The sequence below is a fragment of the Nannobrachium achirus genome (genome assembly GCF_963921795.1).
Source record: "Nannobrachium achirus genome assembly, chromosome: 18".
NCBI lineage: Eukaryota > Metazoa > Chordata > Actinopteri > Myctophiformes > Myctophidae > Nannobrachium > Nannobrachium achirus.
Window position 1 is genome coordinate 49,697,335 of NC_137825.1, and position 27,504 is coordinate 49,724,838.

Sequence of the window (27,504 nt, forward strand, 5' to 3'; positions counted from 1 at the left end):
ACTGTGCATTCATTTACACATGAACACCCGTTAACCCTCGCGGACACAGTTCACACTGTAGTCCCCGGCTTATAGTTCCCCCCCATAACTCTAGTTTTCCCCATCTTGTGCATTTTGCATGAGTAAGTGTTAAGCAAGCATAATGGATGTTCAGTTAATTGCAAGATTATCGTTGAGTTCATAAAAATGTTATGAAGCACGGCTACAGTATTGTAGCCCATAGAAGTCGGATGGTTTTGGCCGGATAAAATATCTAAGCTAATTACAGCGATGGAACTGTAAAAATACACAAAACCAAGTGCTGTAACCCGGCCTTAACACGGCCGTCGTTATTTGGAAAATTCACACCACACTTTCAGTCACATAGAAGACACTTCAGAGATGATATACCGGTACTTGGAAGAAAAACGCCACTGAACACAGAGACAGACACACAGTGGACACAGTGGCTGTTATGTTTGTGATTTGGAAACCATGCACGCACGGTGTGCGCGAATGTGGGTGGTCGTGGCGTCTACGGTAAGTGTGGGTGTCAAAATGTGTATGTCAAACCTATTTTCCAAGTGAGCAGCTGCAAAACATGCTACGGTATAGTTAGCATAGGGCGGCATATTTATTTTCCTGTTGGTTTTGATCGAGGTTCGACTATAGGCTAAAGCAGTGGTTCTCAAAGTGGATTTCAGGGACTCTCTAGGTTCCTTTATGGGGGTCTAAATTGACCCTTACAAGTCTGTAACTCTGACAGTGTACAAATAGAACCAAATGGACCCTAACGGGCAGTGGTGGAAAAAGTACTCACATTTTTTACCTGATTAAAAGTATCAATACTGCAATGTAGAAATACTCTGTTAGGGTGCACACGCAACCAAAATACCTCTGAGAGTGGATTCCCCATTCCGCCAATGCGTTTCAATGAGAATGGAGCGTTTTTTTTTTTTTTTGCAGAAAACCTCTACTGGCATGAAACCGCTCCATTCTCATTGAAATGCATTGGTGGAATGGGGTATCCACTCTCATAGGTATTTTGGTGTGTGTGTGCACCCTTACAAGTTGGCATCAAAATATACTTAAAGTACCAAAAGTAAAAGTACAAAAATGTTTGAAAATAGCAGATCTACAAGCTCACAACGCGTTGCGACCCGTTGTGAGCTTTTAGATTGGCTATTTTCAAACAGCCACGGTATAGAATAGGGCTAAAGTGCATTAATGTATGTTTTATAATATAATCATTTATATCTGCAAAGTAACTAGTAACTAAAGTTTTCAAATAATTGTAGTGGAGTAAAAGTACAATATTTGGATCCGAGATGTAGTGGCTTATAAGTAAAAGTATTGAAAACTGGAAATACTCAAGTAAAGTACAAATACCTCAAAAATGTACTTAAGTACAGTACTTAAGCAAATGTACTTAGTTACTTTACACCACTGCTAACGGGTCCATTTGGTTCCATTTGTACACTGTCAAAGTTAAAGGACCAGGTCACCTCTGGGACAACCAGATCTTATTTTATTGTTGTGTGGGACACGATCAACACAATCCTGAATTATTTTTTGTGTTCAATCTGTGTTTTTAGATACGTTAGTATTTCAGCATGCTACAACTGGTCATATGATGCATTTTGCATCATATGACCAGTTGTAGGCATGCTGAAATCGGCTGAAATACTAAAATATCTAAAAACACAGATTGAACACAAAAAATAACTCAGGATTGTGTTGATCGTGTCCCACACAACAATAAAATAAGATCTGGTTGTCCCAGAGGTGACCCGGTCCTTTAAGGGAAGACCTTGAAATTTGAACGTTTGAGAAGCACTAGGCAATAAGGGCTCTGTCTGTCTTGCGATGTATTCATTTATTTTTCTGGTGGGTGGTGTTACCTCTGTCGGCCTATGGTTTGATCCAGGAGGAGGTGGAGTTTGCATTGAGGTCCTGCTGTAGCAGAGACCCTTCCAGCTTATACCAATCCTCGGTCAGAGGGGAGTCGGGGCTGGCTGCCAGGGCCGCTGCCTCTAGTTTGTTGTCGACAAGGTGGGGGGGGACGGGGGGATGGGGGGAGGTTTTGGTAGTTTGGAAGGTAGGTGTTTTTTAGTGCAGGTAGTTGGTAGGTAGGTGGGTGGTAGGTGGTGGTTGGTGGCGGTTGGATTGCAACGGTACAAAAACGAAACAAACAGAAGCGGTTAAAAAAACAAACACAATGGATCGAGGTTGCCAGGTTTTCGGAAATAAGCGACGAGAGAGCGGAACCGGGGGGGGGGGGGGGGAAACAAACAAACAAACAAACGGGGGAAAGGACGGAAGGGGATGAGGTGCACCACAAAGGAAAAAGAGGAGGGGAACGGAGAAGATATGGATTCAAAAGACGGGGGGGGGGGGGGGGGGGCAGAGAAGAAAAGGAGTAGGGAGGTGTTTTTTTTTTTAGGGGAGGGGAGCATCACAAGGGGGAGGCGGGGTTGGGGGTGCAAGACAATACAAAATAAAAGTTAGGGAGGAGTTAAGGGGAGGGAGAGAGAGAGAGAGAGAGAGAGAGAGAGAGAGAGAGAGGGAACAGGGGGAGAGAAAAAAAAACATAAGTGACAAGAAGTCAAATTAATGCATGGTTTACTGTCTTGAGCCCAGAAGACAGAGAGAGAGAGAGAGAGAGAGATCATTTATTAGCATGAATGATATGTGAGCAGACGAGACATAAAAAAAAAAAGAAAAAATCCAAACTGCATGGACGAATAAACGCTCTGAGACAGAGCTGAGAGATATATGCAGACGAGACGGGTGGAGGGACAGAAAACCTGCTGCGACAACAATTGTCCCCTATATCGACATGGCAGCCATTTTGCTCTTCAATACGATGACATATTAAAGGGCAACGTTGTATTTTTTACAATGTGGGTTCACATTTTAGATTGTAATTAGAAGAAAAGAAAAGATGAGAGTTAAAGTGTTTTCCTTAGCGATTTTAATTATGTTTCTTTCAGTGGCTGGGGGCATTAGAGCTGCCAATATTCCTCAGAAATGAAATTCGAATATTGGTCTTCGAAATTGGCCTGAATATCGAATATATTCGAATATTAATATTTTTTAATATTTGTTTTATTTTGTATTTTTTGTTATTTTTATTTTATTTTTTACAGAGACAATAAATATTCCGGACGGGTAAAGCCTGACACTGTGGTTCCCCTGACACATCACTGTGACATCACAGGTGACATCACAGTGATGTCAGATACTCAGAGCAGGGATCTCCATATATGGGCATAAAAGGGATTGTATCCCAGATGATGCCCTGTTGACTAACAGAATCCATATATGGCCAAGACGGATGGCCAAGACAGATGGCGCGACTTTGCCCTTTAGTGCGAGGTCGCTTTTCGCCCTTAGGCGTCTTACTGGTAGTGTTAGAGTAAATATTATTAAAGAAATTGGCGGCTTATTGTGTCTAAAAAGACATATTTAGTCACTTTTACGCTTGCCCCCATTCACTGAAATCGCAAAAATGGCTAAAAAGCAGTAAAGGAAAACATATTTTAACACTCATCTTTTCTTTTCTCTAATTACAATCTAAAATATCGTCGCTGTCGGGCGGAAACCTCGTATCTCCCAAGTTTCAAATGTGTACGTTTTTTCGCAAAGCAAAACCCTGCTTCATCGTACAAGGCCGTTGCACGAAAGTAGTGAAAACAGCTGATCTACAGCGGTGCGAGGCGTTGTGTGCTCGTAGATCGGCTGTTTTCACTAGTTTAAATCATTTTTAAAATGATAAATGCTAAACAAACGGTTTTGGACATACAGGGTTTCCACCCGACAACAACGATATGAACCCTTGCACTGTAGTTAAAAAAACAAAGTTGTCCTTTTAAGAACAACGCGTCCGCCGTGTAAATACGGAACAACAGAAACCAAAACTTTAAAAAAAAAAGATGATACCGAGCTGCGATGGAAACAAAGACAACACGGACATGAAGAGATGGAAACAAACGTAGCAGAGCAGAAGAGCTAAGATGTACCGTGTGCGTGTGTGCGTGCGCCTGTGAGCATACGCATGAATGTTTCATCGTTAGGCCGCGAATGGGGAGGGCCTCCTGTCACGTAAGCATAGCTGCGGCTCCCACAGATTGTTAACGCTAAGATCTATATGGCTCTCGTTGTCTAACTGATTTTCGCTGACAAACGTTCCTCTCTCACCACGGATGAGGAAATAATGGAAGTGTATCTCATAACTACCACGGTGCACTTATCTACCTCGGCAGTTTTGCACAAGCTTTGTTTATAGCGGCATACATTATCTGAACAGAGGGGAGGTGGTGGGGGGACCATATCCCCGTTGCATCTCTGACGTCTTTTTCTTTTTGGTTGCTGTGTGTGTGTGCGTGTGTGTGTGTGTGTGTGTGTGGGGCTTTGTGTCGTAAAGTAATAGTCGGGGGATATCTTAAAAAGTCCTGGAATAAATTCCTTACCGAAAAAAATCTTCACCAATGTGTTTGTAAAGGTGTCTAGTAACACAGCTCACAAAGACAGAAATTCAGTTTCCAGAGGAGAATCCTTGACAGCTGCTGAAAGTTGGGGTCCCGTTAAATTAACTATACAGGATAAAACACACCAAAATAAATATGCTTTAAGTAGCATGTGAGGGGTCAAACTAGGGTTTTTTTATGATTCTGAATCCATTGCAAGCATTTGTTTTGCATGAAAAACATTCCTTGGGGTAAAGGCAGCTCCCACAAAACTGTGAAAAGTGATTACTCTTCACTAAACCATAGTTTTGTAGGGGCATATTTAGCCCAAGGAATATTTTTTGTGCAAAACAAATGCTTGCAATGGATTCAGAATTTGGAAAAAAAAAAACTAGTTTGACCCCTCACATGCTACTTAAAGCATATTTATTTTGGTGTGTTTTATCTTGTATAGTTAATTTAATGGGACCCCAACTTTCAGCAGCTGTAACAGATTCTCCTAGGGAAACTGAATTTCAGTCTTTGTGAGATGTGTTACTAGACACCTTTACAAACACATTGGTGAAGAAATGTTTTGGTAAGGAATTTATTCCAGGATATGACACTATTTCTGAAGATATCCCCCGACTATTAAGCAGTGCGTGCGTGGTTTTAAATTCATCCAAACCCCTCCCGGTTTAGGGGATAGAAACACGTACCTTTCCGCACGTTCCCATCTGTGGCGCGGAATTCCCTGGGGTTGAGGAGGAAGCAGGCGCGGTCCTGCTGGTAGCGTTCCCGGGTGTTGCCGCCGACGCCTACTCCTCCCACGCCCACGCGCCCGGCGGGGCTCCGCTCGTCCGGGCTCAGCACCTGGTCGATGGTGGGGCAGTCCTCGTTCGCCAGGGCCGCTGACGCCGCGTCGCCGTTCTGTTTGGAGTCTGGAGGAGGATGGAGGGAGGGAGGGAGGGGGGGAGAGGCGGCGGGGAAAGCCAAAATAGCAGAGACACACAGCCAAGCGTGAAGGAGGTGACATGGAGGGACACTCTGAGACACAAGAGGCAGTTGGCGTTCACGCGGTTCAGCGAAAGCTAAGGTATGGCAACGTGACTGGTGTCTTGCACGCGCGCCTTCACACCAGTGACAATTTTAGCTGCACTTGAACAACCATTCCAGGCTGCCATATCCAGCCCAAGAAACCGTATAAACAGGGGGAAAATGTACTTCTTAAAATAAATGTATCATGCCTGTTGCTAAGGTATGGCAACATGACTGAAGTCTGGCGCGCGTGCAAGACACCAGTCATGTTGCCATACCTTAGCTTTTTTTCCGAACTGACGCCACTGACCAGTCATGTTGCCATACCTTAGCAAGACACCAGTCATGTCGCCATACCTTAGCAACAGGCACGATGAATTCATTTTAAGAAGTACATTTTATTTTGTTCCCCTGTAGCCAAGGTATGGCAGCTGCCATACCTTGTCATACCCAGTTGACGCCTCTGACAAGAGGGTTCCTCGGAGAGGAGGTTTCCTATGCTAAAATAGGAGCGAAAAGGGAAAAGGTTTGAAAAGGTTTGCCTATAATAACAGGGACCGGCGTTGAAAGTGGTTAGTAAATGAATGGTTGCATTAAACAATTAAAACGGGCATGGATTGAGATTAAATCAGATTAATCTGCTAAAACAATTCAGAGTTGGGGACAATGTGAATACAATAACTGAATTGAATGTTAAATGTGAACACTAGGGGGTGGCAATTACTATCCCCTGGTGACCCAATGTGATACATTTTGTAAAACTATAAACCGGTAAGACCATGCCCATATATGGAGATCCCTGTCTGTCGAACGAGCCACACAGATATGGGCTGTCTTCCTCCATATATGGGCATTCCCATATGAAGTCCTGTTAGATATGGGCTTAATATTGACGACATTGATGATTGTATATTCACGTCATTCTTATTCATTGTTTAAACTGTATCCATTTAAATAGTTAGTGTTGATAAACTGTACATAAATCTATAACAGCAAGTGCATCCACATGATGTTGGGGCTGAACTACTCCTTTAAGTAAAACATTTGAGTACTTTTTCCCATCTCTGGGGAGTCGGAGAAGGACGTCAAGGCTGCAGGGTGTCTAGCAGGGACGTGCAGAGAATGTCAGAGAGGCAGGGGCTGACATTTCAAAAAGGGCCTTTTGGTGAAAGATCGAAAATAGCGACGCGTTGTGAGCTTGGAGGTCGGCTATTTTCGGTGCTTGATACCACACTGAACTAACCATAATCAGTTTCTTTCACCATATAAAAACTGCACTCATGGTTCTGGAGAGGGCACTTTTTACAGACGGATAAAAGGGCAGGGGCTCAAGCCCCCTTTGATGTCTATGTGTGCACGTGCCTGGTGACTAGACTTCAGACCCGGCTGTCATATCGAATCCGCTCCAGCTCCACAAATCCACAGACACAACCTACTGCAGGGGAAACTTTTATGAAGCGAGTGTGTATAGGAACGCCAGACAGGGAGGGATGTTCAAAGTGCTTATGTAATAAAAACCCCATTATTACTGGCCCTCTGATGACTTAAGGTAGTAAAAAAGAAACACATTAAATGTACATTATTGCTGTCGGCGAAGCCTGGCGTTTGGGCATTGGAAGATGCAAGCAGAGAGAGCCAAATCATCCTCCTAATTTCAGTCACAAAGAAGCTGTGAGTTAAGCCCTTTGCACACAGGCGCGTTTATCCGCACGGATAAAACGGACAATTTCATTTTTTTTAAAAGAAAATAATGATTCTCTAAGACCTCATGCACACCGGATCCGAATTAGCCGTGCGACGAGTGGCTGCGGCCGTGCGTTTTTTCTCGATCGAACCCAGTTCAATTCGTGCATCTTGTCGCATGCGGTAAAAAAACTCATCACTCCTTTTATGACTCCTTTTGGGATCCGCAGCGCCGATCCTGCACAGCATTGCACACCAAATCCAATGCGTTTTATTCATGCAGCAAACGTAAAAAAACGCAACTGTCCTGTGTGCAAAGGGCTTAAGTCGACACTTTTGCTGCCCCTTACTTTGAAGGGATGAATTTTCCTTGCTGCCGTGCCGCTCCCTCCATAGGCAGCCGCTCTTATTTTGAAGGGCCGGGCAGGAATTTGCACCGATTTCTCTTCACTTATTTTTCCTTCAACGTTTACCCCATCTAGTCACGTGACCGTGTGTTGACATAAAAGTGTCATGGCGGCCACCACACGATTGCAGATTTAGCTCGAAACATCGGCGTCATGGTATTAACCCTTTCATTGACGAGCTGACATAAGTGTTAACAGATTATTACTACAAAACATACATTAACCACTTCAGCCCTATATACATTTGGGCCATTTGAAAATATCTGATCTACACATCTGCATTGTAGATTGTAGATCTGATTGTAGCCTAGATCTGCATTTCTTTTTTAAAGATTTTTGGGGAAAGAGATGGGGAGTGACACAAAGGTAGTCAGGATCTGGAATCGAACCAGCGACACGCTGTCAGGCTACACTGAGCCAATGTGGCATGCACTTGGACCGGTAGGCCAGCGGGCAACCCAGCTCTGCTATTTTCAAAAGATTTGCACACATTTCAAAACTACTTTTACTTTTGGTGCTTTAAGTGCATTTTGATGTTCTTCTACTCAAGTACATTTTGAAGTCCAGACTTTTACTTGAGTATTACAATATTGCATTGGTACTGAAGTAAAAAAAAACATTTTTAAATAAGAGTACTTTTCCCACGGCTGCAGATGGGTGCCTCAAGGCGACCGCGGGCCAACAGTTGATCATAAATTACACATGACTTCTGATGGGCCAGCAGCAAGAGTGGCTCCAGGAGAACGGTGTGATCAAGAGACCACATCAACCCAGTTCTCCATGACCTCCATTCTCCTTTTGCACAAAGTAGTGCATTGCAAGATAGAGCGTCGCAGCGGAAGTGGATTCCTGGGGTCACTTAATATTCCCCATTCATTTTCGCCATAGACTTTTACAAATATATTTATAACAATTATGTTAAGCCTCGAACCAAGCCATCCAGGATGGAGGTGAATCATGATCATATAACCTTTGATCCTATGTGAAAACATATTTTAATATTACATTATTTGATATACTACATTTAATAACTACCCTTTGTTTAGCGATTTTCAAAATGTTCTTTTCATAGAAAAAAAGGTTATATGGTCATGATTCACCTCCATCCTGATGGCTTGGTTCGAGGCTTAACATAATTGTTATAAATATTTTTGTAAAAGTCTATGGCGAAAATGAATGGGGAATATTAAGTGACCCCAGGAATCCACTTCCGCTGCGATGCTCTATAGAGGGCGCCAGATCCCTTTTAGTCACACCCTACAACTACTTCCTGTTCATCCACAGAGCATTGATTCTAGTTGTTTTCCCCATTCCAGTTTTTGTAATGTATGTAATGTTCACTTATGTGTTCTCAACCTGTGGGTCGCAAACCCCAGAGGGGTCTCCAAATTATTTTGGGGGGTCCCCAGATTATTAACTTAATGTGAAACATTGTTTTCTCACTCAACAAACCAACATAAAGTTTAAGTGTATGACAATTTAAGGACTTTTTAGACCTCTAAAATGACAAATTAAACATTGGCCAAATTGTTAAATATTAGAGGCAGAAATTGTGAAAATAGCCGATCTACATGCTCACAACGCCGTTGTGAGCTTTTTCACAATAGAACCATGTGACCATTTTCACAATAGAACCGTGTTTTACAAAATGTAACGCCTCAACTCTTAGTGCTCGTCAGGGGGTCCCCAGCTAAAATATGATTATTTTGGGGGTCGCGGCATGAAAAGGTTGAGAACCACTAACTCGTCTCGGACGCCCTCTAAAATAAGATGCTACAACTCAAGGGGCCATCGTCTCAATACATTCGGAAAATTCAGAAATGGGGGCCCTCTGTTTACTCAAAAGAATTCCGCTGCAAATATAAAAATAAGCTCACCTCTGTTGATCTCGATGATCTCCTCTTGGGCGAGGGGGCAGCTGTCGCCCCCTAGGCCCCCGGACCCCATCATGCCGCCCAGGACGTTCCCCAGAATCCTCTGCGGCGACGCGGTGGCCATGGCCAGGGCGTCGGGCTTGCAGTAGTTGGGCGAGCCGGGCTGCGGCGCCCGCGGGATGTGCTTGTTCTTCTTCTTGGGCAGCTTCTGCTTGGCCATGGCCAGGGAGTAGTACATGCCGAAGTTGTTGACGATGACGGGCACGGGCATGGCGATGGTCAGCACGCCGGCCAGGGCGCACAGGGCGCCCACCAGCATGCCCGACCACGTCTCGGGGTACATGTCGCCGTAGCCCAGAGTGGTCATGGTGACCACCGCCCACCTAGTTAAGAGATAACGTTATGAAAAACCTGCTGACTAGATCGTCACCAAGGAATGTCTACACCAAAGTGTTTCTAAATGTGTGTAATAATATTTGGGCGATAATTTGGGGAATGATAATATTTGTTTTGCACGAAAAACATTCCTTGGGCTAAAAAGGCGAAAAACGGCACCTACAAAACTATGGTTTAGTGATGAGTCATCACTTTTCACAGTTGCGTGAGAGCTGTGAGGAATGTTTTTCATGCAAAACAAATGCTTGCAATGGATTCAGAATCATGAAAAACCCCTAGTTTGACCCCTCACATGCTACTTAAAGCAGATTTATTTTTTGTATTTTTCTCCTGTATAGTAAAGTTAAAAGGACACAAACTTTACGGATGTTTTTTTTATGAAGTTTCCCATCGGAGTTGAATTTCAAACTTTTAGTACATATTATTACACCTTTAGAAACATATTGGTGAAGACATTCAGGGTTCCCACACATTTTTACCAATGAATTTCCAAAACTTTTCCAGAACATTTCCAGAGTATCTAACCCAATTTCCCGGACTATATAACAACAATTCAGCGCAATAATGAGTCACTTACTCCTATGTGTTGTGCAATGCCCAAAGACAGTGTAGCAAAAATAAAGCATGCCCGCTGCGAACGGACCGTGGCGTGCATGCAGATCGTGCATGATGGACACGCATGGTCGTGCCACGTCAAAAGGTAAGAAAAGTCGATGTATAGTGGCAGACTGGCAGTAAATGACAGTAATCAATAACCAAAAACAATGCATAGCTATTTTTTCCAGGACCTTCCTGGACCCTTGATAAATTCCAAGACTTTTCCAGTACTGGAAAAATATTTTTCTAATTTCAAAATATTTCCAGGAATTTCATGACCATGGGAACGCCTGGACATTTCTTGGTAAAGATTTAGTTTGCAGATTTGGTCAAACATCCGATAAAACACCCGCACTAACGAGAAGCTAGGGCATTCACGAATAGTGATTTTTGGTATTCGAATTATTCGACCACTAAATATTCGAATAGTCGAATATTCGACAGGACTGGCCAAACAGTCAAATATTAAGTAAGCAAGAGGCGAACATTGTGAAAATAGCCGATCTACATGCTCACAACGCCTCGCAACGCGAGGCGTTGTGAGCATGTAGATCGGCTATTTTCACAATATTTTTCTACGGAAACGAGTCACATTAAGTGCTTGTCAGGGTGGGGGTCCCCAGTTCAAATATGTTTATTTTGGGGGTCACGGCTTAAAAAGGTTTGAGAACCCCTGGTATTAACAAATTCATCCACCAGGGGCATTGACAACTCATTCTTATGACTTCCTATCTAGCCAAGCTTTATAAACAATAGATTTTTTTAAAGAGAAAACAATAAAAAATGTAAAATAAGCGAATATTCGACTTTGGTGAACAACGTCGAATAGTGACTTTGATATTCGAACGTTCGAATGTCGGAATATTTGGTGAATGCACTAACCAGAAGCCGATGGGGATGTTCTTGAAGTTGGTGTGGGCGCTCGCCGTGGGGTCGTCGGGGTCGGCGCCGATGCGCTCGGCGTAGTAGATCATGGTGGCGAAGATGAGGACGCCCAGGGCCAGGAAGATGATGAGCAGCAGGAACTCGTTGGTGCTGGCGCGCAGCGTGTGGCCCAGCACGCGCAGGCCCACGAAGTGGCGCGTCAGCTTGAAGATACGCAGGATGCGCACGAAGCGCACCACGCGGAGGAAGCCCAGCACGTCCTTTAAATGGCAATAGGTATGCAAGTTAATCGATTCATCGTGAATTGAAAGTTGATAGCAGACATCGAAACATAGGTTTTTTCAAAAAATCTTAGAAGGATTCAAAAGAAACTTATAGAATCGGGTCAAAATTCTAATTTTCAAGATTTTTCAAAAATAGCAGATCTACAAGCTCGCAGCGCGGCACTCGGTGCCGCGCTGTGAGCTTGTATATCTGCTATTTTTCAATAGTTAAAGCATAAAATAATGATACACAAAATGTGAAGTGGCGCGTCAGCTTGAAGATACGCAGGATGCGCACGAAGCGCACCACGCGGAGGAAGCCCAGCACGTCCTTTAAATGGCAATAGGGATGCAAGTTAATCGATTTGTTCGTGAATTGAACGTTTCATAGCAGTATCATTCGGTTAATCAATTACTTGATAAGCTATGGGTTTTTTTTTAAGGGCCAGAAGGAAAATTCGATAACATTAACAAGTGTCAACGAGCTTCAGCTGGACACAGACACTACACCTCCCCTTTTCAGTGTCTGTCTCATTTATCCCTATGTTCCCCAGGTTCTATGTTCCCCACAGGTTAAAATTCACCAGCCTCGGCAGGTTAGCATTTCACCAGGTTAGCATTCACCAGCTTTAGTTTTATTGAGGTTAGGGTTAAGGTCAAGTTTAGGTGGTACAGTAAGTGGGGAACATAGAACCTGGGGAACATAGGTAGTAGGTACCTTCCCGAATGTGATTTGAATATGATTAAGGATTACTATGATTATGGTAAGCTCATATATCACACCTATCATACCTGTAACATTTATCCTAGTAAACCTGGCTCCTCCGCCTGGTTTACGAGGCTATGTAACATTCACTAGGCAAAAAATAAATAAAAAATTCAGATCAATCGTCAACAACGTGCCCATACCAGTGTTGATTTCGTTGACTAAAACTATGACAAAAAATGTTTGTCGACTGCGTTTTTTTCACTGACGAAAACTAAATAAAAACTAAATATAAACTAAGCTGTGATGACTAAAACTAAGACTAAATATATTTCGTCAAAAAAATAAAAACTAGACTAAAATGTTGGGTAGGGACTGGTGGAGAAGAGAGACATTTTATGTTTGGTTGCTCTCCAGTGTTGCGTGCTGAAAATAGCAGATCTACAAGCTCACAACGCGTCGCGCTGCGACGGGTTGTGAGCTTGTAGATCGGCTATTTTCAGCACGCAAACAAGTGTAAAATCAGTCATTACGATGCCATCAAGGCCTGCCAAAATACATTTTAGTTGACTAAATCAACTGTAGATTTAGTCGCCTAAAATCTTAGATATTTAGTCGACTAAATCAACTGTAGATTTAGTCGCCTAAAATCTTATGATATTTAGTCGACTAAAACTAGACTAAAACAAAAACTTTTCAGGTGACTCAAATTATGACTAAAACTAAATGTCATTTTATTCAAAAGACTATGACTAAAACTAAATCAAAATTTGCTGTCAAAAACAACACTGGCCCGTATACACACCTTGGCAGCTTTGGAGGACAGGCCGCTGAGGCCCACCTCCAGGTAGAAGGGCATGATGGCGACAAAGTCGATGATGTTCAGGTAGCTCTTGAAGAACTCCAGCTTGTCCGGGCAGAAGGTGACGCGGAGCATCACCTCGATGGTGAACCAGATGACGCACATGCCCTCCACGTACGTCAGCCAGCTGTCGGTGACCACCTCGTAGACGATCTCCTCGCGCGTCACGTTGCCCACCGTCACGTTCTCCGTCTTGTTGTAGATGGTGTTGAAGGCCTCGTGCGTCTCCATGCAGAACGTGGAGATGGAGATGAGGATGAAGAGGAGCGAGCCGAACGCCACGTACTGTCGGGAGGGGGGGGGGGGGGAGAAGGAGACAGTTGAAGAATTATTGAATGCTTTAACCAGTGGAAAAATAGCACCGGGTGCCGCGCTGCGAGCTTGTAGATCTGCTGCTATTTTTGAAAAAGTCTTTGAATATATGTATTTTCAAAGCCAACGTTTGTAACTCAAATTTTGCCTCTGGGGGGGTCCCTGGAACTAAATATTTTGAGATGGGGGTCCGTGGCCTAATACATATCATTTTGGGGGTCCTTCACATGAAAAGGTTTGAGAACCACTGACATAGTAGTCTCTCAAGAACAGACTAACTGAGCTCCAGTTAAGTGAAAAGGACCTTTTCTTTGACGATGGCTGGCCAGATTGCTGACATACAAACATAGGTTTTTCAAAAAAGCTTAGAAGGATTCAAAAGACACTTATAGAATCGGGTCAAAATTCAAATTTTCACAATTTTTCAAAAATAGCAGATCTACACGCTCGCAGCGCGGCACTCGGTGCCGCGCTGTGAGCTTGTATATCTGCTATTTTTCAATAGTTAAAACATAAAATAATGATACACAATATAGTCTACCACGTTCTGAATGGGTTAAAGCGGTGGTTCTCAAACTTTTTTGGTTTCGTGTACGGCCCTTTTCTTGATTTCTGGATGAAAGGCTGCTCCCTTTACCTGCCTTTTCCTGTTGCTTAGAACAGTTGTTTCTCAACCTTTTCAGGCCGCAACCCCCAAAATAATCATATTTTAACTGGAGACCCCTCCACCCTGACGAGCACTAAGAGTTGAGGCATTTCATTTTGTGTAACACCGTTCTATTTTGAAAATAGCAGATCTACGATAAGAAGAACGATTGAAGAATATATTGAAGAATATAACACTACAAATAAGAAAAGGAGTGAAAGACTTGAAATTAGAGCATCTGAGCACATTTATTCTAAACTGTGTCCAGTTTTTCCATTTTCCACTTCCTCTCACGTGCCCCTGGCCTACCCCTGTGTACCCCTAGGGGTACATTTGAGAACCACTGGTGTAAAGTAATTAAGTACTTTTACTTAAGTACTGTACTTAAGTACACTGGGAAGAAGAGGAGAGGAAGAGATAGGGCTTGGTGGAGGATGGGGGGAGAGTTGGGAGACAGAAAGAGAGGTAGCAGGATGAATCAGCAACAAATGCAAGTAAGATGTCAGTGAAACATAACTATAATAACAATAATACTGGTAGCCTATTCCCGAGGAGCAGCGATTGTGTGTTCTTTGTGACCAGGGAGTTGTGGAGGACGAGTTTCATTTTGGTGTTCACTGTCTATTATACAACGGCTAGACCTTGCCCGTTTGAAGATATATGCTCCAAAATAGAGTGTGGGTTATGGGAAAAGTAACTGTAACTGGTGCGTGCGTGATAGTATGTAGGAGCATCATAATGTAAAGAGCAGCCCATCGAGGAGTGCATATTATTGACACAGACAGACAATGTGTAGAAGGATTGCTTTGCTATAATTGTGAATATAGTTGATCAGTAAAAATGAAATAACAATAGACCTACATCATACTTTGAAATGAAAGTAGCATCACTACCAATAGTATATTTATGATGAATGATATTTTTGGCTGAAGTTCTCCTCAGAATACGTGTGCGAGGGTTCAAGTTGTTCATTTTAAATAATGATCCTATCACACAAAGATTTTGGCGGCCCCCCTGTAGTAACTCTGAGGACTCCTAGGGGTCCCGGACCCCCTGTTGAAGACCCCTGCCTTACACTAACAGGAAGGAAGACAACCGGTGGGATGTTCAACAATGAGTTCCAGCCACCGAAGGGAGATCTATCTCTCTGTGGGACGGAGATAAATCCTGACTTGCATGACACCGGATTACATGCTTAAGTGCCTTAATCGTTGACCTTCATGGCTAACCTAGTGGCCCGCGAGGCTATAAAGCTTGTAATGGTCACCTACACCCATCGGTTCTCAAAAGTGATCTCCGGGGACCCACAGGGGTCCTTGGGGGGGAGGTGTTCAGGGCAAAATTTGGAACAGTTTAAGGTCACTATTAGCTTAGCTGTGAAATAGCCCAATGTGAGAACAGGGACATGCAGAGAATCTTAGAGAGGCAGGGGCTACAATTTCTAAAAGGGCCTTTTGGTAGAAATATCGAAAATAGCAGACCTCCAAGCTCACAACGCGTCGCCCTGCGACGCGTTGTGAGCTTGGAGGTCGGCTGTTTTCAGTGTGTGATACCACTCTGAACTAAACATAATCAAGTCAATGCTGGAGGTGTGGCGTAACAGCATGGATTTCTACACAGAAAGGGTAGAAACATAAGATGCTGCATGTATTCAAGTTCAGGAGAGTTTGGACGAGGCAATTCTCTTGAATGCCGCCTTCAGGTATGGCATGGAAAGAGGGGCGTTTGCATTTCTTTCACCATAGTAAAAACTGCATTCATGGTCTGGAAAGGGCACTTTTTACAGACGGATAAAAGGGCAGGGGCTCAAGCCCCCTTCGATGTCTTGACGTGATTATGCTTTAGGGTGGTATCACGCACCGACAATAGCTCACCCTCCGAGCTAGGGCTGCTATTTTCGATATTTCCACCAAAAGGCCCCATTTAGAAATGTCAGCCCCTACCTCTCTAATATTCTCTGCACGTCCCTGGGCAACACAATAAGGAAGAGAGTCTGGGATTTCAGGAAGAGTTTTCATTTCTGGGGTTTGCCCCAAACCACGTGCCCCAAGCCTATACAGAAACCATGTGCCCAAGCATACAACCCTGATTGGCCAACCCTTGAAGCTGTTTGAGGAAATAGAATCTCAATGGATCCGGTTCCAGACCGTACTACAACACCACTACCTCCAGGGGGTGTTGTTGTGTTCGGTCTGGTTTATTAACCAGGCAAAGACAACACGCCTCGTAAACCTGCAGAGGCCGGGCGGCAATAAGGAAGACGTGGCCCGGGCAGGGCGAGACCTACCGACCATATTGGCACTGCAGTGCCAGGGAGGATGAAGAAGAGGAAAGGAAAGGGGGAGCGTAAGGATAAGCCAGATGAATTATAGATACGTAAAGAGTGTAAGCCACAGTGCAGCAGCAGAGCACATCAGGGGCGTCACAAGGGGGGGAAAAGTGGGACTGAGTTACTAGGGCCCACGGTTGATTTTATGCTTTAGCTATTGAAAAATAGCACATATACAAGCTCACAGCGCGGCACCGAGTGCCGCGCTGCGAGCTTGTAGATCTGCTATTTTTGAAAATGTGTGCAAATGGGGGGGGTGCCCGGTGGCCTACTGGTCTAAGCGCATACCATATAGGCATTGATGCCTAGCGGCGTCGCCGGTTCGATTCCCGATCCAGACGACCTTTGCCGCGTGTCACTCCCCATCTCTCCCCCCCTTTCCTGTCAGTCTACTGTACTATCCAATAAAGGCATAAAAGCCCAAAAACAAATCTTTAAAAAAAAAAAAGAAATGTGTGCAAATCTTTGAATATATGTATTTTTTTGTAATTTTTTTGTAACTCACATTTAGCTTCTGGGGGGTCCCTGGAACTAAATATTTTGAGAGGGGGGGTCCGTGGCCAAATACATATCATTTTGGGGGTCCTTCACATTTGATTTTGAGCACCACTGACATAGAAACATAGGTTTTTCAAAAAACCTTAGAAGGACGTCTTTGAAATATTCAAAGGGTTAGGGTTAGGGTGATTTTTCTAAAATAGATCCACAAGCTCGCTGTGAGCTTGTATATCTGCTATTTTTCAATAGTTAAAGCACAAAATAGTTGGGCCCGCAGTGAATCGTTGTACCCAGGGCCCAGAATTTGGAGCAACACCCCTGGAGCACATGCTCAAAGCCTCCGACAATCTGATGCAGTATATTACGCAGTGTACTGTATGCCCGTGTTAGCCAGTGTTCCAATGTGACTCGTTTCTGCTGTTCCTCCAGCTATACGATAGCAGTGGTTTTCAAACCTTTTTTCATATCAAGGTCCATTATTTATTTCGCTATCTGAGCCACGGACCACCATTTGATGACATAAGATGATCCAGGTCTTATGCCTTATGCCTTAACTTCTTTGCTTTTTTTGTACTATTTTGAAAAACATTTTTAAATACTTCAAATGCTGATCTACATCTGCACGTTGTGAGCTTGTAGATCAGCTATTTGAAATATAAAAAAGAATATGTCTATATAGTAAAAAAAGGCAAAGAAGTTAAGGCATAAGGCATAAGACCTGGATCATAATAGAGCCTAGCCCTCTTACTTAGGCCAATAACTTGTTATGTATTTTATTATCGTTGGATAAGATCCATGCTATATTGATGTTGGTACCATAGGAGAGATAACAAGCCAACGTTGACCAAAATAAAATAAAAAAAACCTACATTCTCTAATTGTGTAGAATGAAGTAATGCATAACAATTGCACTCTCAAGAGTTATATCTACAAGATATACAACCAAAGATCTACGCCATCCCGACCACAGTCTGTTCAAGATGTTGCCGCATGGAAAACGGCTACGCGGTCTCAAAGCTACTAGCAACAGACTGCAAAATAGCTTCTTTCCACAAACAATCGGGCACATGAACAAACTGTCAAAGACGAGAACTGTCCAGGGCAAAAAGAATCGCTGGCCTCCCCCATTCGTCCCTTCCCTGTACTATTATGCTCGAGCCTCAGTTACAGTACATAAATAGATAGATACTGTGAGGCTGAATTGCACCTGTGAAGTTGTTTACAAAACGTTAAAGTACAGTAGCTACTACGGGAAAATAATGCCATTGGTGTATACAATATGTGTCCCGGCATAGCAGAGGGGCAGTCATTTCGGAAAGCACAGCTTTAGACCAGCCCTGAAATTACCTTTTTTTTTTTTTTTCTAAAATTTGATAAAGCCACAAAAGCATTTCATAAATATCAGGCTACATTTCACCTAAACGCCAGAGCTTAACTCTACATGTAAATAAGACTTTTTTTTAAATTAATGTGAAGAGAAACCTCACATTTTGCAGGTTACATTTCATCTAAAAGGCTGAATTTCTCAGATCTAGTATTTCTGCATGGCATAACTCTATAAGCTATATCTACAAAACTGTTGGGTCAATCTTCACAACCAATATATCATTTTGTAGCTATGATTCCCAGCTTTAAAAAATGAAAATGAAAAAAAATCAATGACTAGCCCTCAGCTGTGTTCGGTCACATATACCAAAATGTACAGCTGAGGATGCTTTTTTTCCTCTTTGCTCTTTTGCCTTTTGCACTCTCTTTCTTTCCAACTTCATTATTACTTATTATTGTATCTTTAGATGTGTTGTTTCTGTTGTTTTGCTGTTATTTTATATACACCACTGCATTGTCTGAAGGAAGCCGAACAAAAATAAGTTTTACTCTTATGTACCTGTACAAAAGACGTAACAATAAAGTGTAACCTTGAACCTTGAACCTTTGGTTACCAACTCTCCAACATTTAGCTGAACCACTGGTTCAAAACCGCTAAACTATAGCATAATTTGCATGGTCCAAGTGCATGGTGTTCAAGTCTGCAACGAGAAGCAAAATCATGGGGAAGCGCCAATGAAATGCAAGACACATGGTACAGTATGTGTCCATACTATTTGACAGGCATAGATTCAATCCCTGACTGAATTACCCACACCACCAAGCATGTTTTTTTAATCGCTATTAATAGTTTGTACTATTAGGCCAGTCAATCTAAGCAAAAAAAGAATATGCTAATGTCTCTCCCCGCCAGGCCCAATAGTCCCAAGAATTTCCCGTTTTTGAAAAAAAAAATGTCTATGGAGACAGAGGCATATGAGAGTAGGAAGGTATTTGCAAATGGCGGGGTATGAGTTAAGTAGCATGTGAGGGGTCTAACTAGGGGTTTTTCATGATTCTGAATCCATTCCAAGCATTTGTTTTGCACGAAAAACATTCCTCTGGCTAAAAACTGACCCCCAAAACTATGATTTAGTGATGAGTCATCACTTTTCTGAGGTCAGTTCGGTTTTGTTGTGTCCCTTTTTAGCCCGAGGAATGTTTTCCGTGCAAAACAAATGCTTGCAATGGATTCAGGATCATGAAAAACCCCTAGTTAGACCCCTCAAATGCTACTTAAAGAATATTTTTTTGGAGGCCTTTTTTAGTGAAGGGACCCAAACTTGAACCCCCTGAATTCACCTTGATCCACTAAGAATAAAATGGAAAACTTTTAGCATGTTTTTTGGATGACTCTAACGATCATAAAAAACCATGAACCATTACTATTGCAATTTCTTTTGGGTCAAACCTCAGATTGACTGGCCTATATAGCCTGGCTCCAGCTCCTGGATCGATAGCCTCGCATTCAGGATGTGGTGATGCTGTAGAAAGGCACGGTTTTCTCAGTTGGAAATCTAACCGGCCCAATCGGGGATCGGGATGATCCGGCATGAACCAATGGCCAAAGAGTCCCTCCCACTTTGGCCACGCCCACCCATCTCAGAAAATGGCTGCACTGAGAGGGCTTTCAGATCGAATAAGACATCAGCTGGTGGTGAGTCGTGAGTGACTAGATTAGAGTAATGATAATGCTGCTGGCTATTGTGCTAATGTTGCACTGTTGTGATGCTTTAGTGCAGGGGTCTTCAACAGGGGGTCCGGGACCCCTAGGGTGTCCTCAGAGTTTCTACAGGGGGTCCTCCAAATCATTGTGTGATAGGAACGTTTTCCCCAGTTTTTTTACAGTAACCACTTGAACCATAGCATCCCTATTCTAGGCAGAACGTTGGCCAGAAATAGCAGATCCACAAGCTCACAACGCCTCGCGCTGCGAGGCATTGCGCCTCGCGCTGCGAGGCGTTGTGAGCTTGTGGGTCTGCTACTTTCAGGCAAACAGCTTGGAAAGGTCAAGTCACCCCACCGAAAACATCACGTGCATGGCGCGTTGACGCGCGTGCATGTGCGTGCACGCGCATTGACGCGCGTGCATGTGCTTGCGTGGGGCGTCCCCCCACTTCCAAATTTAGCACTACAACACGGTGAATAAGGCCATGGCTACACAGAGCTGGATTTTTCATACATCCCGGTTTTTCAGATATCCACATAGAAAAATATCTAGGTCCACAAAGATATCTAGGTCTAACAAGCACACACACGGTAAAGTCTTCAGAGATATCCGGGTTCCCTGTCTACACGGATCCAGTGAATCGGATATTTTTCAATCTCTCCACTTATTTATCCTGTTTCAAAAATATCCAGCTTCGCAGCCGAAATATCCAGCTTCGTGTGGCTGCAAGCCCCAAACGCATAAAAAAATGTCTAGCTTCAGAAATATCCAGCTCCGTGTAGCCGGCGCCTAAGTGAAACAAAATGAAAATTCAGGCGTTAGCGATCATCTCGAAAGTCGAGTATGGCTACTGGCGGCGTACAATACATATTCCTAGCGTTAATCACTTTTAGTAATTAACAATCCCTTCCTCCCCTGCAGAGCAGTGCATTGTGGGTCGGCAGCTCTTGCAGCACAATATCCATACTAGGTGTCAAGCTGCCAAAAACGTCGTCCTCGGGGCAAAATATCTTGGATGGAAAACAAAACAAACTGAGTTATACCAACGTGCCAGCAGTGATCTGCACTCTGCCTGGACAGTTCTGTCACTGAGAATGAAGAGTGACGGACAGGGGCGTCACAAGGGGGGGAAAGTGGGACTGATAAAGGGCCCAAGGTGGAGGGGCCCTAGTAACTTTAGCTATTGAAAAATAGCAGATACAAGCTCACAGCACGGCACCGAGTGCCGCGCTGCGAGCTTGTAGATCTGCTATTTTTGAAAAGTCGTGAAAATGAGCGCAAATCTTTGAATATTTGTGTTTTTTTTAAGCAAACATCTGTAACTAAAATTTTGCTTCTGGGGGGGTCCCTGGGACTAAATATTTTGAGATGGGGTTCCGTGGCCAAATACATATCATTTTGGCGGTCCTTCGCATGAAAAAGTTTGAGCACCACTGACATAGAAACATAGGTTTTTCAAAAAACCTTAGAAGGATTTGAAATATTCAAAGACTTCAAGATTTTTCAAAAATAGCAGATCTACAAGCTCGCAGCGCGGCACTCAATCTGCTATTTTTAAATAGTTAAAGCACAAAATAATGCGTTCCCAGTCTATGTGCAATGGATTCAGAATCATTAAAAACCTCTAGTTTGACCCCTCACATGCTACTTAAAGCAGATTTTTGGGGGGTATTTGTTTCCTTTTAGTATAGTGTATAGTATAGTGAAGGGCCCAAACCTTTACCCCTATAAAATAAATTGCTCAATGCTTACAGGCGGTCAGCAGGTGAATTCATGACTGTATGTATATTCTAAATAGACAATATTTTAGGCAAATAAACTATATACCAAATTTCATACCTCAGTGGCATCCAGACTACTATGGTAACTCCAGCCACCTGCAGACTGTGTGCTCTCTCACTGCATCCATAAACCTTCTTCTCTTTCCTGGCAGCTCCATCTCATCAGTATCCTTCTCCCAGTACCCAATATACCCCTCATCATTGGTGGAAAAGGCACTTGTATGTCTTACGCAAGTAAAAGTATCAATACTGCAATAGAGAAACATCCTGTTGCAAGTAAAAGTCCGGAAATCAAAATGTACTTGAGTAAAAGTATGAAAGTGTTGGCGACAAAATGTACTTAAAGTGTTAACCTTGCCATTAAAACAGTGGTTAAAAATGTATTCATTGATTACCAGAGTCCCGTGGTCAGAGTTCTGGTCAGTTTCTAATGAATATTAAGTAGTTCCAATGGGGTGGGGGCCATTTGGCGTGGCCCAATCATTGAAAATAGATTAATCCACAAAACTAGCGTCATTTGTATTGTTGGCCTATATATTTCTATCATATAGAGTGAGGTTTCGTTCTGATCAGCTGACTGCATAGCACCTTGTTTTGGGGAAATACGTTGCAGCGGCGTAGTGATACTGGACACAAAAAATAGTACCATGTGACAGAGGGGTCAAAGTTGAATGAAAGTTGGTCTATTTGGTAGAAATAGGTCAACGATACAAATGGCGCTAGTTTTGTGGATTCATCTATTTTTAATGATTGGGCCATGAGCCCCTGCCAAATCACCGGAACTACTTTATATTCATCTAAAACTCTGACCACGGGACTCTGGTAATGAATTAATACGTTTGTAACCACTATTTTAATGGCAAGTATTTCACACAGCTTCATGTCAAAAATAGGTGAACTAACACTTTAAAGTATCAAAAGTAAAAGCACAAAAATGTTTTTAAATAGCCAAGGTATGAAATAAGGCTAAAGTGGTTAATGTATGTTTCATAATATGAAAAGCTTTGATGTCTATGTGTGCTCTCAACCTCGCCTGTTCCTTACTTGCTTTATCCCCAAATCTCCCAACCTGGGCTGACCCTCGAATATTATTTTCGAAAACACCGTAGGTATTTCACTGTAAATAAAACCTTCCGCCGTTGGCACGATAATAAAAAAACAGTTCACTTGGCTCCTGCACACGGTTGCTGCTCCTCCACTCTGCCCTGCAGTGTGTATTTATAGACGCGGTATACTTTGTGCATTACCAAATAAATAATAAAGCACAGACATGGCCAAGGGGAGGAAAAAGGGAGAGGTAATTCATACTTGAGTGGAGGCCACATATACAGTATGTACAGTGTCTGAGTGCCCTCAGTGTATTGTGCGTGTCTAGGCGCATTTCCAGCGTTATGCACAAACATAATAGCGAGAGCTGGCATTACGTGAGACGCAGAGACGAGAGAAAGGAGTGGCGGACGGTGAGATTTTTTTCTTTAAGGGCCTCTGCCCTCTCGGCTCCTTCGCCCTTTCACTTTGACACTGGTTAAAGGGACAGTTCACCCCCCAAAAGGACTTTTTTGCTATCGATTACAAACCCTATAGAGACTTGAATTCATGGATATTATTTTTGTTTTTGTCGCATTCCTAAGCCATTAATTTGTGTCTCCATAGGGAACAAAGCAGGGCTCTTTGTGTCTCCAATCCATATAGGGAACCACAGACAGCTGGTCATCAAACCAGTAAGAATCCCTAATCCCACAACACAAACCTCCAGTTCAAGTAGAGCAGTACTCAGCAGAGGTCTTCAACAGGGGGTCTGGGACCCCTAGGGGGTCCTCAGAGTTGCCACTTGAACCCTAGTGTCCACTGTCCATATTCTGAGAACTTTAGACAAAAATAGCCGATCTACAAGCTCACAACGGCATTGTGAGCATGTAGATCGGCTATTTTCGGCAAAGCGGTTTGGTGTAGAAGGGAAAAAAGAGCACACTATAAGTACAGAGTGAAAGGTCAAGTTTATTAAGTATTGACGGTTCAAGTGGTTAAATATCTGAAAACACAAATTGACATGAATCCAAAATACACTGATGACTGTGCTGTCAAACGATGAAACTAGGCCTAGAGTATATGGAATCTATGAAAAGGTAGTGGGGGTCCCTGCTTCATCTCTCTCTCCACTAAGGGGTCCCTGGCCTGAAAACATTGAAGACCCCCGGTCTACAGCGTTTACACAGCTAATAACTCAGTGTCAATTACACTCCAAGAGTGTAAATTATTACTACACTCAAATGAACACATGTGCATCATATCTGTTGCAGGTCTTGTTTTCCTCTTTTCCAGCTGGTCTCAACTCCCCCGATACTCTCATTATCTTGCTCTCTTTCACACGCACACACACACGCACGCACGCACGCACGCACGCACACACACACACACACACACACACACACACACACACACACACACACACACACACACACACACACACACACACACACACACACACACACACACACAGCACATTTTTATGTATGCAGCACATTTGTAGCCTGCAATACCTTTGCTGACCACACATGTTAAGGGAGGGGCGCTGTTGTTCAGGCCAGGCACACTCACTCACACTCACACTCACACACGCACGAACGCACGCACACGCGCACACACACACACACACGCGCGCGCGCGCAGCCTCCACCGCTCAGTTCACACGGGTGTGATTTTTTACTTTTGGGGGGGCATTTCTAGTCTACCCATAGCCCTAATGGTATAATAGATGCACACAAAAGCTAACCACAACTCAAGCCTGAATATTTTACTGATTCTACTCACGATGCGTGGCGACGTGTTGCGAGCTTGCAGACGTTCTCTTTTTGTGGGGCGGCATAGCTCAGGGGTAGAGAAACCGTTATTAGAGCACGAAGGGTTCCCGAAGGGTTCCCAGTTCGAATCCGGGCTCCCCCTGAGTTAATGTCGAAGGGTCCTTGGGCAAGACTCTGAACCCCACATTGCTCCCGGTGAGTAGGTTGGTTCCTTGCATGGTTTCCTCTGCCACCGGTGTATGAATGTGTGCGTGAATGGGTGAATGTAATGCACAATCTCTGTAAAGCGCTTTGGATAAAAGCGCTATATAAATGCACCATTTACCATTTTCGACCACGAGATTTGGTGTAGACGGAAAAGGGATAGGCTAGGACTAATAAGAGAAGGATATCACACTGGGCGTGTCCCAGCGTGGTGCCGGGGTATTGCACTTGCGCAGTGTTAACAGGAACTGCCATGGTGGATTGTTCCAGCAGAGGCACTAGATAAAAAAGATCATGATCCGTTCTCAGTAGAGCGAGGTGTGTGTTTGTTTGTTTGTTTTGTTCTCTCTCCACTCATCACCTAAACAGCTGCAGGTTTTCTTATATTTTCTGCATAGTGCTGTGTTTTATTTTTTTTAAAGGACCCCAATTGAAACAAGCCCAAGGCTCTTTGGAGGTGTTTATCCTTTTAGTTGACCTTGTACCAGCTACCTTTTCCTATGTAAACTTCTAATAAAGTTTTAAATCAATCAATTGTGGGAAATAATTGGTCTTCAGAAGGATGCTTTTATATAATCCTGTACTTTGAAGTATATGTCAGTCTAACTTGTACTGTGTGCCGTACTTGTAGTCAGACTAATGTAGGCCTATGGTGCAAAAAAATCAACAGACGCACAATTTCATTTATTTATAAGCACTTACACAAAATATCAGTAAAACAGCAGTAGATGAGAATCCGATGGATTTCTATAACTTATATTCATTCAGGATATGCAACACATAGTTGTGCCTATTAGGGCACCAAATAAGCCTACTTGTTTTGTGGCATAAGAACATTTAAATTGAGCAAAGAGCAAGTCCCCAGCAGGCACTTAAAGTAGGACAAAACAAACACTACCATTTAATGGTCACACGCTGCCATCTACTGAGCCAAAGTGTAGGAGCGGGCCAGATTGTACTGCCCATGTGCCATACCCCGGTACCACGGCTGGGACACGCCCAGTGTGATATCCTTCTCTTATTAGTCCTAGGGGATAGGGGACCAAGCAGAGCCCCTGGGTGACCCCCTGGTCAAACGAGTAAGACGCCCTAAGGCCGAGAAGTGACCGTCAGGTCGCGCTGAAAAGCAGCTGACTGAGCCGTGTTCGGTTAAACAGCGCGTTAAAGCCTGTGAAAGCTATAACCAATCAGCAACGCACCACAGACCCATGTGAGTGAGTGTCACACCAAATGTGTTACTTACAACTTTTTGTGACCTGCCTTCATGGACGGAATGGGAGGGAGGAACTGGAGTCGACAGGTAACGAAATGTTGTGTATTAGCGTGACTCACGGACATGAGCGTGACGGACACATGAACGTGACTCACCGACATGAGCTGGACGTTTTCAGACTAGTAAGACGCCTCAGGGCAACGACATGTGGTCGCACCAATTCTTGGCCATCTGGCCAGTGATGTATATCGGACCAGTTACCCATATGGAGACCCCTGGTACCCATATATGGAGATCCATTTACTGTATATGCTGTGAGAGCCCAAACATGCTTACTCAGTTATTCGTTATGTGAAAGTCCTATGATGTCTATGACATCTGACATCATACCCTTTTATGCCCATAGATGGAGATCGCTGTCTGTAGAACCAGCCGTTAGTGTGGTATGTGGCCGATGAGGCCTCCATATATGGGCATTCCCATATGAAGTCCTGTTAGATATGGGCTTAATATTGATGACATCAGGGAACTCCATATGGGCATAAAAGGGATTCTGTTAGTCAGACCATTCTGTTCAGACCAAGAGTGGTTCCCTTGACATCAAAGTGACATCAGAGCATGATGTCAGAGCGACAAACCCATAGAACCACAGTGTCAGGCGTGACAGAGATACATGGACAAGCTGTGACTGTTCACATACTAATCTAATAACTGTGACCAAAAAGTACATATGGTTTCGTGGTAAACTTTACATTTTGAATTTGTGTTTTTCTTCTCGGTTTTATCACTGCTATTACAGCACCCGCCGTTCCCCATTCCCTCATTTCTCTCTCTCCAAAACCACTAGGAAACAATTTTTGTCTTGTTTTATACAAGATGTTTTTGCTATTTTGTTTATTCCAAAAGAAAGAACTTCATTTCATCACTAGTCATTCCACAAGAATCGTTTTGTTCAATGAGGTTTGGCCTTAGAGATGGAAATGTGTCTGTTTCGGTGTGTTTCCTTCATTCTTAGACTACTCTCGTAGCGTGTCACAAAATTGTTGTCTAAACACCCAAAATAGGATTGTCGTTTTTAGGTTGCGGCGGCCCTTGGAATTTTGGTATTTTGCTGAGTGGCCCCCGAGCCATCTTAGGTTGAGCAGCCCTGCTCTAGAATAACAATAAAACATCCATATCCTTCCCCTCCTCTCATCTCTCCCTCTCCCTCTCTCTTTTTCCCTACCTCTTTTCTCTCCTCCTTGCTAGTCTGGAGTCTGACCTACTTTTCCCCCCCGATTGTGGCAGTGCTTTCCTCCTCTGTATAGCGAACATGCACTCATGTACACGTACAGGCAAGCACGCACAAACCCGTGCGCTCTCGCACGAGGCTGTCGTTCAGCCGCCCACCCACCCCCACAAGAGCCCTCCACCCAGGGGTGTCGCACCAAATCCTGGGCCCTGGATTCACTCACATTTTGTGCTTTAACTGTTGAAAAATGGCAGATATACAAGCTCGCAGCGCGGCACCGAGTGCCGCGCCGCGAGCTTGTACATCTGCTATTTTTT

At 43.6% G+C, this 27,504-nt stretch overlaps 1 protein-coding gene across 4 annotated transcripts in view; it reads right to left on the minus strand.

The window, feature by feature from the left end:
* LOC308303301 (voltage-gated potassium channel KCNC1-like) overlaps positions 1 to 27,504 on the minus strand; it is a gene marked incomplete at both ends in the record, with an annotated part of 104,369 nt that overhangs the window by 19,532 nt on the left and 57,333 nt on the right. For 3 of the 4 annotated variants that reach the window (XM_080747641.1, XM_080747640.1, XM_080747639.1), the window contains 4 exons: positions 5,147 to 5,368; positions 9,433 to 9,812; positions 11,305 to 11,567; positions 13,082 to 13,423. In XM_080747641.1, coding sequence (XP_080603767.1) covers positions 5,147 to 5,368; positions 9,433 to 9,812; positions 11,305 to 11,567; positions 13,082 to 13,423 — 1,207 coding nt within the window. Of the gene's footprint in view, positions 1 to 1,890; positions 2,013 to 5,146; positions 5,369 to 9,432; positions 9,813 to 11,304; positions 11,568 to 13,081; positions 13,424 to 27,504 lie in introns of those variants that run through there. The other variant, XM_080747642.1, reaches the window with a different exon arrangement.